This window comes from Antedon bifida, chromosome 2 (assembly GCF_963402885.1).
Source record: "Antedon bifida chromosome 2, ecAntBifi1.1, whole genome shotgun sequence".
Taxonomy (NCBI): Eukaryota; Metazoa; Echinodermata; class Crinoidea; order Comatulida; family Antedonidae; genus Antedon; species Antedon bifida.
Window position 1 is genome coordinate 28,842,168 of NC_136227.1, and position 19,027 is coordinate 28,861,194.

Sequence of the window (19,027 nt, forward strand, 5' to 3'; positions counted from 1 at the left end):
ACCGATAACACTACCGATACTACTACGAATCCTGCTACTACCGATACGACTACCGATAATACTACGAATGATCATCCTACTACCGATACCACTACGAATACTACTACGAATCCTGCTACTACCGATACGACTACCGATACGACTACCGATAATACTACGAATGATCATCCTACTACCAATACCACTACCGGTACTACTACGAATCCTGCTACTACCGATACGACTACAGATAATACTACGAATGATCATCCTACTACAGATATCACTACCGATACTACTACTTCTATTCGTGCTACTATCGATATCACTACCGATAGTACTACGAATGATTCTACAACAGATACCACCACTACGCATCCTGCTACTACCGATTCAATCATTACTCATCAAGTTACTACCGATTCCATTACTACGAATCCTGCTACTACCGATACGACTACCGATACTACTACGAATGATCATCCTACTACCGAAATCACTACCGATATTATTATTACTATTACTGATACTATCGATACCACTACCGATACTACTATTATTCCTGCTACTATCGATACCACTACCGATACTACTACGAATGATCCTACAAAAGATACCACCACTACGCATCCTGCTACTACCGATTCCACCACTACCGATTCCACCACTACCGATTCCACCACTACTGATTCCACCACTACCGATTCCACCACTACCGATTCCACCACTACCGATTCCACCACTACCGATTCCACCACTACTGATTCCACCACTACCGATTCCACCACTACCGATTCCACCACTACTCATCAAGTTACAACCGATTCCATTACTACTAATCCTGCTACTACCAACATTCCGGTAACTAAGGGTAAATATCTTGATTATTCGTTTTCTTTAAGAAAATCTTATGTGAGTAAATTAGTACTTTTGTTTTGTTATTATTTCTGTACAGCTGTTAAAACAAGTACGTTTTAAATTGTCTGACCAAGGATAACATGAAAGCTGTTTAACCCTCTTAGTGCCACGGGCGGCGTTAGACACCATATGGGACATGCGTTGAAAACCCCTAGTCGGCGATACACACCAAACGTACCTTCTGTGTTTGAGGGCGATAATCACTAACTTCTGCTTGTCTGAGGATTCTGGGATAGCTTTTATTCGATCAAGCGTAAAATTTTCTTTCGAAAAATGTCAACGAAAAAATTTTCGCTATATGAAAATCTTTTGGAAATATCAATTAAAAACTAATTAATTAATCAAAATCATGTTGTTTGTTGATTACACGTTCTCCGATGTTGTCCCCCTGAAAAAATAATGTTTTTGTTTAATATGCCATTTTAATATCTCATAATAGTTATTAATATTATTTATTATATTATACTGTAAAAAAACCCTGTAATTAAACTGAAAGTCAATGGGGTTTTGGTTGAATTTAACCTTTTATTTTGTTGTTTTGAAAACATTTTTTGTACGCAAATGATTAACTTTATTAAAACTATGAACCTGGAAATCCATGGTAGCATTATTTAAGTGATGACATGACAAATACATTTTTGCATTTTGTTGCTTTTTTTTTAGTTATCAAAAATATGACATCACCAGAAGTAAAAGACGTCCCTCTAACATCGGAACCAGATAGCATTACATTCTCAACGTCAACAGATAGTTCTATGGAAGAAGGTGTGATTTACAAATGTTTAATAGTTAGTAATAACAACCATTACAATGTGTATTCGAAATCTGCATATTACTTTTCAATTACGTGTGTCGCACATGGATTATAAAGTCTTTGCAAGGACTTATGTCTGCTTACAGGCAGAAGAGTTGTTTGCATTTCAGTTGTTTATTACATTTGATTGTCACTGGTATTTATTATAACAACCCCCTCCCTACCCTACCACCACCTTTGAATTAATATAATTATAACATTTATAAAAGTGAGTACTACAACTCTGTCTTCTTCAATAATGCGTAATAAACTCCACATAATTCTTTTTCACGGATACTTCTTTGTCATGCAAATATTTTACCTCTTTGTCTAGATGGAAGATACACAATCGTTGCGGAAAAGGAAACTGTTGACGAAGATACTCATTTCAACGTAGAGAATCAGTAAGTTAATATTTATATTATTTTAAAAACATTCTTTTATTCATTTACTATTACATCATAGACAATTCATTTTTTTAAATACAGTTATATCATTATTAGTGTCAGTACAGTCTGGTGGAAACACATAAAGAGATCAAAACAAAAATAATAATTTTACTTTTTTTAACTTGATAACTTAAGTAGAGAACTAACAAAATCCAATTAGTCAGCAGGGTTTTGCAGTTTCTAAAACTTTGACAAACACACATACCATTGTAATTATCATTATACTGTACATTGTATAATTTTATTAAATGCTTATGTTAATTTATTTTCGATTATAAAAGGGACGATGCGGAGGTGATAAGTGCATCTGACATTGTCACTATCGACGTATATGATGACAAAGGCGAGGAAGTTGGTATGAATTTAGAGATTAAGTTTCCTGTTATTAAGGTACGTTTTAAGCAACTAACGGTTGTTTTAAAAAGATTTAAACATAATATAAACGTATAATTATTATTCATAATATCTGTTTTTCAAGAACATTACAAATGAAAATTCGACAAATGTGAAATATGTACCAGTGTGTTATTATACTGAGAATATGGACTCTTCAGAGCCGTAAGTATAGGCAGTTATTTATTTATAGAAATTTGATAAATGACAAGTGACTATGCAGACAAGTGAGACAGGTAAGTTCGGATAAGTCCCCAATTGGTCAAATTACTTTCGTTACATCAACGTCCTCATGCGTTGCTTCATTTCACTCTTCCGTGATCCAACCAAGCTAAACAGTAGGGAGCTAGCGACCAATGACCTGACTAGGTCAGGTCAATCGATGTTTCGTCGGTCGTCGCCTGTACCTAGAAACCATCAAAACTATGTCGGAGTTTGAAGCAAGGAGTCACGTCCCAATATCCCCGCATGCGCACAGTGAATTACCATGATGTAGGCTGTCGGGATCGTTTGTCATTGCAAATCGAAAGCTCCCCTATTGATCGCCTAGCGGTGCCTTCTATTAGGACGAATGTTACTCATTGATATCACATTTACGAAAAAAAACTTTGTTTTGAAATGTCATGTATTATTAATTTGCTTGTTAAATAACTCTTCTTTTATTAAGGATATGGTCAACAGAAGGTTGTTCTACTCTTTATGAAAACTACCATATTGATGGTGTGATATGCAAATGTACTCATATGACGTCATTTGTCGTTCTGATGAAACCGATTCCGGTAAAATATGATTCATTATATATATATAATTGGAAGGAAGGAAGGATTGAAATTATCTTCCCTGATAAAAATATATAAATTAATTTTTGTTTGTATTTATAAAACATACTTGAATGCGTTTACTATGGGATAAAAACGATTGCGACCTCAATGATGTAAGTTAAGGTCTTGAAGTGAATCAACATGATATAAAGAATGTTCCGTACTTGAAAATCTCTGTCGAAAACCTGTTTAACTGAAGAAGACGTTAGGATAGTCAATCAAATATAAATTAACAATTAGTAAATCGACAACTACTTTTTGTAAACTGGTGATTTTGAAACCTATTTTTACTAGCAACGGATAGGTCTAGCATTGCTAACATTGTCTATTATTGAATATTTCTGTGTATCTTTTGAAAAAAAAACATTTATCGTACATTTATATATTACATATATAAGTCCGTGTATATAATTATTAATTATATTATTATTATTACATTCTTTTTTATAGTCAAATATTGATGACAAGACTTTATCAATAATTACTAACGTTGGACTTGCAATTTCCAGTTTGTTTCTTATTATAACCCTGATTACTGTATATAGTTTCAAGTAAGTTATCAAATATAAAACATTATTTAACTGTTTGAGACATGACACAAAGTTTGCACTAACACTTGTTATTATAATAACATTAACGTGGAAAATAATCTTTATACATTTTTCCTGCTATGTTTCTATGTAGCCTCATAATTGATACAGTTAGTAGACACTGCGTTTACTTCCACTGTCCTACTTCAAATAAGACTTTAATCATGCTTGGATTCTAAAATTGATTCTAAAAATTATTACCATTTTAGAAGCTTAAGAAACTCTGAACGCCATAAAATCCTGTGTCATCTGGTAGTTGCTCTACTTATCGTCAATTTCTTCTATGCCTTCCTAGGTGTGAATGTTAAAAATAAGGTAAGTTTAATTTAAATGTCGAAATATGTTATTATGACTTTATACAATTAACGTTACGTAAAAAGTTATTAATAATTGTTTTTTTGCAAATACTGTACTTTGGAAATGTAGTTGATACGGTAATGCATCAGCCGATTCTCGGTTCTGTATCTAGATTTGCCCAGTATCCTATACATGTTTTTCATGTATCTCCTAGTATCATAATAACATAAGCTAACCCTTAACCTAACCAATACAGGCACAACATGCGATACAAATTAGATGCTCTATTACCAATACTTATGTGGAGCTGCAGTACTGAGTATGGGGTAGATGCATCATAAACCTGATTTTAAATAAAAGACATGCCATCACTCCTTCCAAACAAACACTTCTTAATGAATTTTTCAAAATAGACAAAATACACTGATTTTGGCAATCGAAGGGCCCTCTACTGTTATCGGCAGCTCTGGCGTTTTTAGCGGTTTTTAAATATCAAACTTTCAAATCTGACTTTCGTGTGTCAACATTTCTGAAGTTGTAGTAAAACAAAAGGCAGCACCGGAAGACGATAGCATAGTAATCGAACCTAATCTTTCTTAAAGGACCGTTTCCTAGATACTATTATATTTTAAACAAACTTTACTGTTGTATTCGGAATTGTGTTGAGACCAATGAGACTATCTTCATCCTTCTCTTCGTCTTCTTTCTTATTCTTCGTATTTTCCAGATTGTGTGTGCTGTTATTGCTGGTTGCTTACATTACAGTCTTTTAGCCGCTTTTGCATGGATGCTAATTGTGTCTACAGACGTGTACATGAAGATCAGACACCCGTTTGTTAACCACGAACGACGCTTTTTATTTAGTCGTTATCTTGGCTGGATAGTGCCTAGTATAATCGTAGGAGTGACGGCTGGATGTACGAGGGATAATTACGTTTCCGATGAAATGTAAAATGCTATGCTTGTATCATTTTACATTGTTTAGCGAACTGAAAAATATGCATTGGCAATGGCTTGCATAGTATTCATCGCGTTCTGAAATGTGTGATATTGATTACCACACCCTATACTCCAAATGATAACAGTTTAAATGGCTTATAGGTTACTGTCATAGGTTATTTTGTAATATTTTTCTTGAGTTTAGCAAGTTTTGTGTATGCTTAAGAAAAAGATAAAATGCACACATAAATTTGATTCTTATTTAGCATCTTTTATTATTTTAATTTATAGATGCTGGTTGAATATGGACTTTGCAATCTGGACTTTCATCATACCAATGGCTATTACACTTGTGGTAAGTAATGGTTGTCATCTTCAGTAATGATGCATTTTTTCTGCCTGTCTGCTTATTTTAGACTTTTATGCGATTGTGGTTGATTATTCATTCATAATGGTATATTTATTAAAATTATCATTACAGTAAACTGAAATGCGATACATTTTTACATGATAACATTATTATTAATAAGTAGTATTATGTATTTTCGTAGAGAAATTTTTGACATTTAAGTTTGATAAAGTATGATTAATTGTATTTGATCTTCACGTCAACATGCAGTTTGTGTTGTCGTTGGTACACTGGTTTTAAAAACATTTCTAATTTCAATTACTTTACGAAAGGTGTTCTTTTTTTCTGTGTTTTAATTAGAATCGAAATGTTTAGTTGATTTCCTGTAGGCCTACTTTCAACAACCATTTCTTACAAACTTAAAATAATAAAAGTAGAAGACTGAAAAAACACCCATTAATAATATAATACATGCTTTCTTTTCTTGTATAGATCATCAGTGTACAGATTGTTGTCATTGGACATATAGCATTCACAAAAACTCGATTTCCAACACGATCTAAAGAGGACAAGAACTCAAATAAACGAATCAGGTATCAACATATATCATAAATGATTTCGTTTTGACATGAACAATTTCATAATTATTACTATAATAAATAAATAAAAAAAATGATAATGAAGATACAGTAGTAGTAAATAATTGTTACCAGAATAGAATAGAAAGATTATAGATGAAATAGAATAGCAATATGCTCAATGTGATATTTACAATATTATACACACACACACATAGTGTAGGCATTTGGATTTTACACTGCCGCCTTAAGCTCTGCCTACACTATCAAACTAGTTTGACAAAAACAATGTGATTTGTCAAAATATGGTAGTGATGTGCCCAAATATGGTGGTGATATGACATCATCATGTCTATATATGGGCACATCACATGTTTTTGTCACATAAAGTTTGATAGTGTAGACAGAACATTAGAGTCAGAAAGTTCATGTCATTTAAACATTCAAAAGTTATAACGTCTTCCAGACTGATTCAAATTGCTTCTATCAGTAAGTATGCAAGGATTTCTAGTAATAAATAATAAATAATATAGTATAAATATCAAAAACAGTATTGTGTTTTCCTTGTTTTTGTTTTAAAAGATCATTGGCGTTCGGTTTGATCCTCCTTGCACCTGTAGTTGGACTGCCATGGGTTTTCGGTATTATCATCATCTTCAGTAGTTCCAAAGTCATGGAATACATATTTGTCATCATGAACTCATTGCAAGGTTTTTTCATCTGGCTCTCTCAGTGTGTCTTCAGTAATGAGGTACAGTACTCACGTGTTACATTTACATAAATAACAAACAGTTTTAGCAATTTGTTGTATTTTCAAACTTTGTAAAAACAAAGCTGTGCAATTCATTTCAATTCAATTTGATTAGCAACCATGCCACCAAAGACAAATATCGGCATAAACAAAATTAGTTACAATTGAGTGCAATTTCATTTTTATATCATTATTAGGGGAGAGAGAGAGAGAGTGCGAGGATAGTGTATGGCGAGGGTGGAAAGTCATTTTGAAGGGAAGCTCTTTCTCATTTCACTCTCCTTCTGATTCAAGATTCAAGAAATGTTATTGGTCCACTTAAAATGGAAATTCATTTTGCTTGGCATAATTACGACAATAAAGACAATGAAACTACGAGAAAATTACATCAAATTGCAAAAACGCTAAAAGCCAATGTTAAAATACGATTAAATTAAAATTAAAATTGTTAAATTAAAACTGATTAAAAAATTGAAAACAAAAAGTACAGTATATAGAGTTATCGTCGAACATTTGAATTATTATACATATAAATGCTATTTACAACAAATGACTTCCTAGTTCTAAATAGATTTGCTTTTGGTGGTCGTAGTCTAATGCCAAATCTATTAAAATTGTAACAGTAATGTAATGGATGGGTGGGCTCTCTCCTAATATCAATTTTTCTTAAAATAAACTTCTTGTAAATCAGTGAACCCATTATATCTGCTTTAACGATACGTTGTGCAATTTTACGTGGTCTCTCTATTTCTTTATCTTGCTTTATAGTGATTCATATAATGTATTAGGAAAGTTAAAAAATAAGATTCAATTATGATTTCTCAATTGTATATCATACGTTCATTAACTATAGGTTCAATATGAATGGAAAAAGAAGACAGCTAACCGTACTCATCCAGATACAATCACTATGACAGACACTACGAAACTTGCTGGTGACCAAACTAACGATTTATCGTACCACCGCTGAGAAACGTGACTAAATAATGTGATTTATAGATAATGTAGCCATAATATTTCAGTAATTCACATTCCTCATTTGAATAATCAGGGCCAAATTCGGTAAATCGCGGGTTATTTCTAGAATTTTTACTTATTGTGAGTGTTGGTACGGTTAGATATAATATAAACAAATAAACAAATAAACTTTATTACTGTGAGTGTGTGTAGCCCTTACTGTTAGATTATAAACACATAATATACAAATTTTATTACTTTACTACTGACAGTTGCTTCTCAACGTTTGTATTAATTAATAATTACAAAATATATAAACGTCGTAGTTGTATATCGTTACATGTACTTTTCAATCAACAGTGACAAACAAAAGTATTAAAAAAATCGCAAATGTTTTACTAGTATTTAGTGGTATATTATTTATAGGCCTATAAAACATGGAAAAAAAATTCGTTAGGCCTACTGAGTGGAGAGAATATAATTATTTAAAAAGTGTTCCTCTTTGTACCTATCCTCTTCCCCATCCCTCAACCATAATGTTACATACAAAACACAAATTGGGTTTGTTTATCCATCAACAATTTGGACTCATTTTGTGACAAGTTTCTCTTTCGGAAGTAATTCCCAGGGTGCTAATTTTCGTTGACTACATAAATCATTGTGTCTATTTCGTTTCTGTAAACGACAATCAAGAATTGGGTTGTGAACACAATTCTATTTTGAGAACGGAGAGGGCAGGTTTTCGACCTCTTTGATCAAGCACGCTCTCTGTGCGATAACGACTCGCACATTTACTTTCGCCTTATGACAAGGCCCATACAAAAATCCACTCGTAGGAAAATATTAACGACACAAACATTTTTGTGATAAAAGCTCTTTTAACAGTACTGTATCAGGTTCGGGCCCAAGAGTACGATTTATACTGAAATCGTGCTTTAACTGACGGGCACTATACTGCCCCGTCATGAAAGAACGACTCAACTGCATAAACCAAAGTTTTGAGATAATCAACAAAACGTGTTATTGTTTTAGCCCTTCTTATGTGTAGATAATATTATTTTGATTTTCACACCTTTTAGTAGTACATATAAGTACTCTTTATTGCGTAGAAAGGTTTATTAAATTTACTGACTCTAATTTTAGATATGTCAGTTTTACTGTTTTTTCATAACATTCTTGGTCAATCATACACAAGAAAATCACGAAAGACTGACTCAACTGCATTTGTCATGAAAGAATCAACTCAACTACAAAATGTATTTTCAAGAAAGTACTAATTTAACGTAAAAATATATAAAAAACATTTTATATTATTTAATAATTTGATAATAAGACTTTAGTTCATATAATACTTAGTTATATAGTGATTTTTTTAATGATTTATGTTCCTAGGCCAATTTTGTCTACGTCATATAAGGCACCCAAAGCCCATTGTCTGCCTGTACGTTTTTTGGCTTGGTATAAGCTAAGCCTAAGACTAATTGGGGTTTTTGCTTATAAAGAATGAATTTATATGTGATATTATTTCATTAGAGGAAAATGAAGAAGAATATATGTTATTCAAAATAATGACACCTTTTAAGGCATGATATTTAATTCATTCATTTTTAAAATTATTTTTGTCTGGACACTACCGTCGTTATATTGCTAGCAATCAAATTTCCCACGTTTCTGTATATATTTAGTGTGTACATATATTTGTATCTAAAAATAAGTTTAAAATATTGTTTTTCATGTTTCTTGTATTTTTAATTTTTAGTTTTAAGTAATAATTTAAGAGGGAGAATATTCAATAATAGCAATGGTGTTCACATACAGTAGTCTCTCCATGGAATTTAATTAATTCTGAATATTCGAAAAATATAATTAATACTAATAATACTTAATAACTAAACAAGTTTAAGTAAGTATTGAATAAAATATATATTGACAATTATTAGTAGGGCAGTACCAAATTATTTAATGTTTAAAACAACAACATTTGAGTACACAGCTTGCTGTGCAGTAAACACCATTGTTGTGCACTTGAATGGGTTTCCTATGACATAATAGGTGTTAATATGTCAATTGAGTGAGTCTTTCATGACATTTGCAGTTGAGTTAGTCTTTGATGATAATAGTAACACACACTTGCAATTGAGTGGTATTTTTAATTTTAAATGTCATATTTCTAGTCAAAATTTTGAATATCTGAATATACCACAAGGTGTATTATTCCCTAAATAGCCCAAAAAGCTAAAAAAGTGATTTTTGAAAAATGTGTCAGTTGAGTCGTTCTTTCATGACAGGGCAGTATAGTAACCGCAAACCACATTACACATTGGTTTGGTACCCATGGCGTTAGACCGTTTTAGCGTACGACGCTAAAAGAATGTGTGTCTGAACAGTTGGGGATTAGCGTACAACGCGTCGTACAACGGTTGTAGCGTTGTAGTGGAAAACGGTTGATAGTACCGTTTTAGCGTACGACGCTACTGTAAGTCAACGTTGTATCCAATCAGAACGTTTCCTGTTATGACGCGAAACAAGGTTTGACCTAGGCTGACATCTTGTATCGTCAATGTGTGAGATGGATTTCAATAACAAAAAGGCCAGAATAAATAAGGCCTAACTAGACTACAAATACAACTGTTACAAAGGCTACAAACTACTATCAACTGATTACCATTATATTTTCTAACAAATGACATAAATACATGCACCTTGTATTTAAACATAGGGACTACGATCCCATCCGCTTTTAGGCCTAGCTAGGCCTAGAGCCATTCACGCATTTCATTCAAGCTAAAAACTAGCGTGGGACATCAAGTCACTCATTCATACAACTGGACAGACTAGACTGGACAAGTTTAATGCTGAAAACCCCCTAACTCCTAAAAAATTCAGTAAACAAACAAGGGGAGCTGTGTCCCTTTTATTAGCAAGTTAAGGGTTATTAGCAACCGACTGGACTGGAATATCTTTGACTGGACTGGATAGACTAATCACAATCAATTTTTTCTTCATCATTAGGAGGCCTGCTTTATTTTCGTAACACAAGAGCCTGGGGAAAATGTTTTTTACTACAAAATAAAAACAATAGAAACAGAAATTTGGCTTTACTATATTTTTCTTAAATAAATGCTGAGGTATGTTTTATTTACGGCAAATTTTGTCATAATTGTAGGGCTGAGATCTAGGCCTATATACAGTGAAAATATTGATGAAAACACGTGGGTAAGAGCACATGAATATGCCACTAGAAACAACCTGAATGACGTACTTCCGTTGTAACGATAATCGTACGCTATGGGTCTGAACACCTCGTTTTTTTCTCTGCGGTTTGTAACGTGACCTTGCTAGTAACGTTGTACGCTAAAACGGTCTAACGCCATGGGTCTGAACATAGCCTTAAACTTCGAGTATCCAGTTTTCCCTACTGTGTGATATATTACTAAGGGACACTGTTGTTTATTTATTTCATTTATATACATTAGGTCAAAGTGACGAGTTAAATTCTAGTTTTAATAATATATGTTTATATATATATTAATATATACACACTTCCACTTCCTAGTAAAAAATAAAAGCTAACTTTCTATATTAACGTCTACGAACTGAAGTTTGAATTAATTCAGCCTAGCTCCATTGAATATGGTGTGATCTATGTTGGCAAAATAAATAAATTATTCATTCAATGTGATTTCTGGTCGCAAAGTGTGAATAAATCTTCTAATATCATTACAGCACTCGCTGCCTCATACAATATTATTATAACAATTATGCAGAATTTAAATAAATATATTTATATAAATTCCATGTTAGAGTGCATACTTTCTTTAAAAAAATAATTGTGTAAAGTGTGATGTCTATACACTTTATATTGAAACTGTTGGTCGGGGTTTCTTCAATAGAATAACAACGTCAGTTAGTTTCACCAACTTTTACTTTGTTAAACTCCCAAAGAAAATGTCTTTAAATTTATCGTATGTTTTTCTATATAATAATATTAGATTGTAATCAATTATACTTCTGTCCAATGATTTGAATTATCGGTTTTTAACTAATTGTATTACTTTAATATTTGTCGAACGTTCATTAAACATTTAATTAAATCTCTATTTGCATAGTAAGTTATCACGTGATCTTTACCAGGTCATACCTTGTGCAGAATCATTTTAATAATTTAAAAAAATCATTAATCTACAACTTCCACGTATAATGTATTGCACTTAATATTTAATGTTACTTATTTTTCATTTAATTTTTCAGTAGTATTTTGTTAATAAAATAAATCACGTCTGACGGCCGGCAAGTATTACTCGTCACGTGTCGTTTTGAAAGCTATCACGTGAAGTTTGTTAGACCGAAACTTGTACAGAATCATTTAATAATTTAAATAAATCATTAATCTACAACGTCCACGTATAAGTTATTACACTAAATATTTAATAAAAATGTTACTATTTTAAATTTTCAGTAGTATTTTGTTGATAAAATAAATCACCTCTGAAGGCAATGTTGTTAAAAACAAACTTGTCACGTGTCATTGTTTTGAAAGCTTTGTCGACATCGTACATTATATAGGTTGATCTAAATAATCGCAGTATTACTGTACATATACATTGGTATTACAGTTTTAGTAATTCTGCAATAACAAATTAATGTTAACCAGATCGAAAAGAAATTAAAAACTTCAGGAAATTAGTGTTCATGATGACGACGGACATTCTAGGCCTAACGTACTAGCTCTCAACCTCAAAGGCGAGGTAAGTCTAATTAAACAGGTTGTAGTGTACATACCGGTACTATCTCAGTATTGCAAACTATACAATAATAGTAGCACACATGTAATATAGTCTATTTTATTTCAAAATTGTTCTTATACTGTAAATGTGTCTATTTGACAATAAAGTGACATCGCTGTATTTCGCTGTTCACTCGTTCATCCAGCTGCTGACACCATTGGTATTTTTGGTCGACATTCCAAATAACATTGTCAACAACTAAATAAGGTGACGATTTAAAATAAAATGATCACCTGTTATTGTATGAAATGTTATTATTCTTCTACTTTATTTCTATCTATACATATGTGTGTCTTAAAAATTTAAATGACAATGATCACAAAAATGTTACAATATTTTTCAAATAATTAATTTATTCCTAATTAGCTTTTCAGTGAGATCACTCATCCGTGATGTCATTTATACGCCCTTTTGTGAAATCACCAAAATGCTTAAAATTACGTTTTGATCAATTTAGAGCATGGATTATGCCATTCTCGTGTTTCAGAAAATGACTGCGCATCAATACGATTTTAATCGCATTCTATTAACCTTAGTACAATAAAATAACTTAAAATAGTGCTATACGAGCAGGTTAAAAATGACAAAATACGCACATTAATTTCACAAAAGTTCTAAAAAATGTTAAAAAAGAAATAACTCTTCAGAATGCACAATGACCCCCAACTTATTATGTAAGCCATTGAGTTGTAGGTATGAATTCGTGTACAGTTGACGTTAAAACGTTTTGACGCCATCAATTGGCCACTTAAATTTAAAAATTAGGATTTTTCCCTTTCGTCATAGATTATCACATTCAACAGAGCGCATCTCGCTTATCCGTTATCAAATTTTCGCTAAAATGTCAATATGTGCTTGCTCAATCACTTATCTTTTTTATGAATAATCTTCATTTAATGACATTATGACGCCTTTGAATAACATAGGTTATGTAATTGTACTTGCACTGTATACTTGAATATCTTACAGCTCTTTAGATTTAAATGTAACCTGCTGAAATTTAGATATGAATTCATACAAAAACTGTGCCTATCGGATGTTGTAACGTTATCAATGGCCATCTGAATTTAAAAATTACTTTTTTATCTCTTTTGTCAAAGTTATACAAATTTAAGAGACTGCCCACCTTGCTTCTACATGTTCAATTTTCTTCCAAATCTTATATCTGTTTGCTTATTTCATTTTCTTTCGAAATTGTCATCTTCATGTTTGATTTTGATAACGTCATCATATAAACAATTGTTAACATATGAGGGTCCCGAAAATTTTAACTATTCTACACTGTATATAGATATACAGTATACTGTATATATTATTCTATATTACACGTGACCGGCACAACTCAGCACTAAAACCCAGTCATAAATGTATGTTAACGTGCATCGTTTTTTTTTATTAAATGTCAGTAAATTATAAAAATGATCACATATAATTCTTCAAAGTGATGAACTAAATTCTAGTTACAAATTGTTACTTATTAGATTATAATTCGTCAATATGCTATTCTGCGGTACACGTCAATAATGTATATAAACATCGGAGGTTACTTTCAAAATTATGCTACTAAGTGTTGCTTTTCCATTCACGTCTTTTCAATATAATTATTGGTGATGACTTTTAGACTTTATTAAAAGCAAACAATACCATTGAAAAACGCTCGAATGCTGTTTACTACTAAAATCAGTTTTCTTTCCATAGAAACGATGGATCTAATATAAATAACAGTATTGAGTTTACTAAGATGAGGTAATATAAAGTCATAGACTTTCTAACTTAATAATATAAATATATCATAGAATTAATATACCATGTTATTTACTTTTTTAAATTTAATGTTCTTTCTATAGTGACGAAGAAGACTAATAGCTGTAATAATGAATGTATTGCGTTCACTAAGATGTAATATTCAATCTTGGCACTTTCACTAATGTGTAATTTTGTCATCATTAACTACTTAATAAGTTGCTTAAATAAGTTCAATCTGTAGAATATTAACAGAGAAGAGTCTAGATGATAGGATTATAATTGTTTGAATCCTTTGGAAGACATACACAGTGTACTGTATTTCTTGAAATATCATATCAGCGTTTGCTTGCTCTTAATATGGAACGTGTTTTGTTGAAAGCGTTTCTGTTTTTTGTCATCAACTTAAATGACTTTTCTTTTGGTAAGTTTAAATAATCTATTGAGCAGCTATCTTAACAGGCATTAACATTACCACGCAGAAATGGACTTCCTACAGTTTGTTATTGATAACTGACAACAAGTGATTTAGAGTTGTCACTAAACATATTCTCAGTCTCTTGAAACAAATGTCTTGATGAACACAGTGTTCTGGACACTGTCACAACCACGTCATGGCTGAACATATTCTCAGCCTCTTGAAAACATTTTTTTGATGAACACAGTGTTCTGGACACTGTCACAACCACGTCATGTCTGAACGTGTTCTCAGTCTTTTGAAACAAATGTCCTGATGAACACAGTGTTCTTGACACTGTCACAACCACGTCATGTCTGAACGTGTTCTCAGTCTTTTGAAACAAATCTTGATGAACACAGTGTTCTTGACACTGTCACAACCACGTCATGTCTGAACGTGTTCTCAGTCTTTTGAAACAAATCTTGATGAACACAGTGTCCTTGACACTGTCCAACCACGTTATGGCTGAACGTGTTCTCAGTCTTTTGAAACAAATGTCCTGACGAACACAGTGTTCTTGGCACTGTCACAACCACGTCATGGCTGAACGTGTTCTAAGTATCATGTGTAACGAATATTTAGTTTTCGTTAGTTGTCGAATATTTAGTTTATCGAATTTCACTCTTCCGAAACGCAGCCACCTCCTCATCAGTGAAACTGATAAACTATACGACCAGGGTGACTTTTAGTAATAAAATAAAAAATGATCATGGTCAGATTTATAACGAAAAAACTTTCAACGTTGTCATCAAAAAAGTAAAGTAAATTATTCTTTCATGAATAGTCGATAGGAATCGTAAAAATCCGATTGCTTTAATTGGATATGCCCATCCTCATTTTTATACAACAGGTTATATCAAGTATACACTTCAATAATTGCTCATTTTGGGAGTTTTATGTGTCGTACAAGGTAGTGGCAGATTTTGGGAGTTTTATGTGTAGGTGGGGGATATGTGGACAATTAGTTTTAATGAATAAATGTTTTTCTTTTGTAAGGTCAAACAACATGGTCCGGTGAGTACTTTCTATATCGAAGCCAGTCTAAGACCATCACATCAGAAAATTATCCAGACGAATATGAAAATGATCTGAACTACACCTGGACGTTTCATACAAATCCTGAAAATGTGCTGTTACTAAAATTCTACAAGTTCCAAATTGAAACAGGCTATGATTATGTGTCAGTTGACGATGGAAGCACGACTTATGGGGACACCACCTTTAAGAGGGATGTAATTAGATAGTGTTGCTATACCTGACACACTGTTCTCTGCAGCTGAGAAAATTGTAAATCCAAGGGATGATCGACCCACGGACTCCAATATTGATAATTTTATTAATTAAGATGTTATGTTCAATAAGATCAAACGCTTTGGTGAAATCCGTGAGTACGGCTGTGCCAATATTGCGATTTTTGTCAGCTGCAGAACACAGGTCATGAATAAGTCGTACAAGGTAGTGGCAGATTTTGGGAGTTTTATGTGTAGGTGGGGGAAATGTGGACAATTACTTTTAATGAATAAGTGTTTTTCTTTTGTAAGGTCAAACAACATGGTCCGGTGAGTACTTTCTATATCCAAGCCAGTCTAAGACCATCACATCAGAAAATTATCCAGACGAATATGAAAATGATCTGAACTACACCTGGACGTTTCATACAAATCCTGAAAATTTGCTGTTACTAAAATTCTACAAGTTCAAAATTGAAACAGGCTATGATTATGTGTCAGTTGACGATGGAAGCACGACTGTCAAATACGATAGTTATAATTTGCCACCAGACACTTTGTCTTCAAATAACACATTGGTTATAAGGTTTATTACCGATCACAGTGTAACGTATGACGGTTTCCTTGCTGGTATAGAAGTGTACAAGGGTAGGCTAAAACAAATATTTTGTAGTCGTACTTTGTCGTGAATCATTCGCCAGAATCTGGAAACCTATAGGCCCAAGCTTAATCCTTATGGGGACACCACCTTTAAGAGGGATGTAATTAGATAGTGTTGCTATACCTGACACACTGTTCTCTGCAGCTGAGAAAATTGTAAATCCAAGGGATGATCGACACACGGACACCAATATTGATAATTTTATTAATTAAGATGTTATTTTCAATAAGATCAAACGCTTTGGTGAAGTCCGTGAGTACGGCTGTGCCAATATTGCGATTTTTGTCAGCTGCAGAACACAGGTAATGAACAAGTCGTACAAGGTAGTGGCAGGTCGAGGCTCCCTTCACATTACCATATTGCCGGATATTAATTTACTAATTCTGCTACTACTGATAGTATTACTATACTAATCTCGATACTACCGATACTAATCCTGCTACAACTGATAGTATTACTATACTATAAATCCTGATACTACCAATACTAATTCTGCTACTACTTAGAGTATTACTATACTAATCCTGATTACTACCGATACTAATTCTGCTACTACTGATAGTATTAGTATACTATAAATCCTTTTACTACCGATACTAATTCTGCTACTACTGATAGTATTACTATACTAATCCTGATACTACCGATACTAATTTTGCCACTACTGATAGTATTACTATACTAATCCTGATATTACTGATACTAATCCTGCTACCACTGATAGTATTACTATACTAATCCTGATACTACCAATACTAATCATGCTACTACTGATAGTATTACTATACTAATCCTGATACTACCGATACTAATCATGCTACTACTAATAGTATTACTATACTAATCCTGATACTACCTATACTAATCATGCTACTACTGATCGTATTACTATACTAATCCTGATACTACCGATACTAATCCTGCTACTACTACTGTATTACTAATCTTGCTGCTACCGATATTGCTACTGTAATACTAACCATTGTCTTTATTTCTTTCTGTACAGATTGTGTGTGTCAAATATCTCAAAAAGTTAAATGACAATGAGCACAACCATTATTTTTACAATATCTTTCAAATGTTTTAATTTATTCCTAATTGTTTTTTCAATGTGACGCGTTAAAAATTTAAAATGCTTAAAAATACATTTTGATCAATTTAGAGCATGAATTAGACGTGTAGCGAATCTTTAGTTGTCGTTAGTTTTATACTTCCCTCTCGAAACGCAGTCACCTCCTCATCAGTAAAACTAGAGAAACTATACGACCACGGTGGCTTTAATAATTATAAAGTAATAATATAAAAAAATTACCATGGTCAGGTTTATTAGCGAAATATTTTCGTTGTCATCAAAAAAAGTAAAGTAAACAATTCTTTCCTGAATAGTTGATAGGAATCCGATAAAAATTGTTTTAAACGGATATGCCCATCATCATGTTATACAACAGGTTATATCAAGTATACACTTCAATAACTGCTCATTTTGGGGGTTTTATGTGTGGTGGTGGAGAATGTGTAGTTGTTTGGATTAGGCAATTAGTTTTAATGAATAAATGTTTTTCTTTTGTAAGGTGAAACAACATGGTCCGGTGATTACTTTCTATATCCAAGCCAGTCTAAAAACATCACATCAGAAAATTATCTAGACAAATATGATAATGATCTGAACTACACCTGGACGTTTCATACAAATCCTGAAAATGTGCTGTTACTAAAATTCTACAAATTCAGTATTGAAACAGGCTATGATTATGTGTCAGTTGACGATGGAAACACGAGTGTCAAATACGATGGTTATAATTTGCCACCAGACACTTTGTCTTCAAATAACACATTGGTTATAAAGTTTATTACCGACGCAAGTGGAGAGTATGACGGTTTCCTTGCTGGTATAGAAGTGTTCAAGGGTAGGCTAAAACAAACTTACTGTTAAATTTTAATGTATAAGTAAGAAATGTTTTGTACTGACGGACTCCGCTGAGTGTGTCCGAAAATGTTATGCCTTTTATAATCGTCGATATTACTAATTGTTAACGATGTTCTATTCTTTTATGTTAAAATACAGGCAATTTTTGTTTAGGTTTTACAATTATTTATTACTTTCTGGTTTTTTAATTTTCATGCACGACTGCTGAATATAGGTATTACTACGAATCCCGCTACTACCGCTATTACTACGAATCCCGCTTCTACCGATATCACTACGAATCCTGCTACTACCGCTATTACTACGAATCTTGCTACTATCGATATTACTACGAATCCCGCTACTACCGATATCACTACGAATTCCGCTACTACCAATGTCACTACGAATGCTGCTACTACCGATA

At 32.6% G+C, this 19,027-nt stretch overlaps 1 protein-coding gene across 1 annotated transcript; it reads left to right on the top strand.

The window, feature by feature from the left end:
• The first annotated feature begins 754 nt into the window (after window positions 1-754).
• Window positions 755-7,891, top strand: LOC144835590 (adhesion G-protein coupled receptor D1-like). The gene is made up of 13 exons (XM_078690670.1): window positions 755-850; window positions 1,561-1,662; window positions 2,025-2,094; window positions 2,421-2,529; window positions 2,618-2,697; window positions 3,200-3,311; window positions 3,804-3,904; window positions 4,153-4,258; window positions 4,968-5,188; window positions 5,471-5,534; window positions 6,021-6,121; window positions 6,689-6,857; window positions 7,711-7,891. Exons 2-13 carry the CDS (start codon window positions 1,572-1,574, stop codon window positions 7,825-7,827), a joined length of 1,341 nt encoding a protein of 446 aa, XP_078546796.1. The 5' UTR covers window positions 755-850; window positions 1,561-1,571; the 3' UTR covers window positions 7,828-7,891.
• Window positions 7,892-19,027: the final 11,136 nt, after the last annotated feature.

Bases quoted from the DNA above. Each gene is read 5' to 3' on its own strand.
- LOC144835590 (XM_078690670.1), top strand. From the start codon at position 1,572: ATGACATCACCAGAAGTAAAAGACGTCCCTCTAACATCGGAACCAGAT. The intron at 3,312-3,803 runs GTAAAATATGAT...TCTTTTTTATAG, and splicing joins TTCTGATGAAACCGATTCCG to TCAAATATTGATGACAAGAC. The intron at 5,535-6,020 runs GTAAGTAATGGT...TTTCTTGTATAG, and splicing joins CAATGGCTATTACACTTGTG to ATCATCAGTGTACAGATTGT.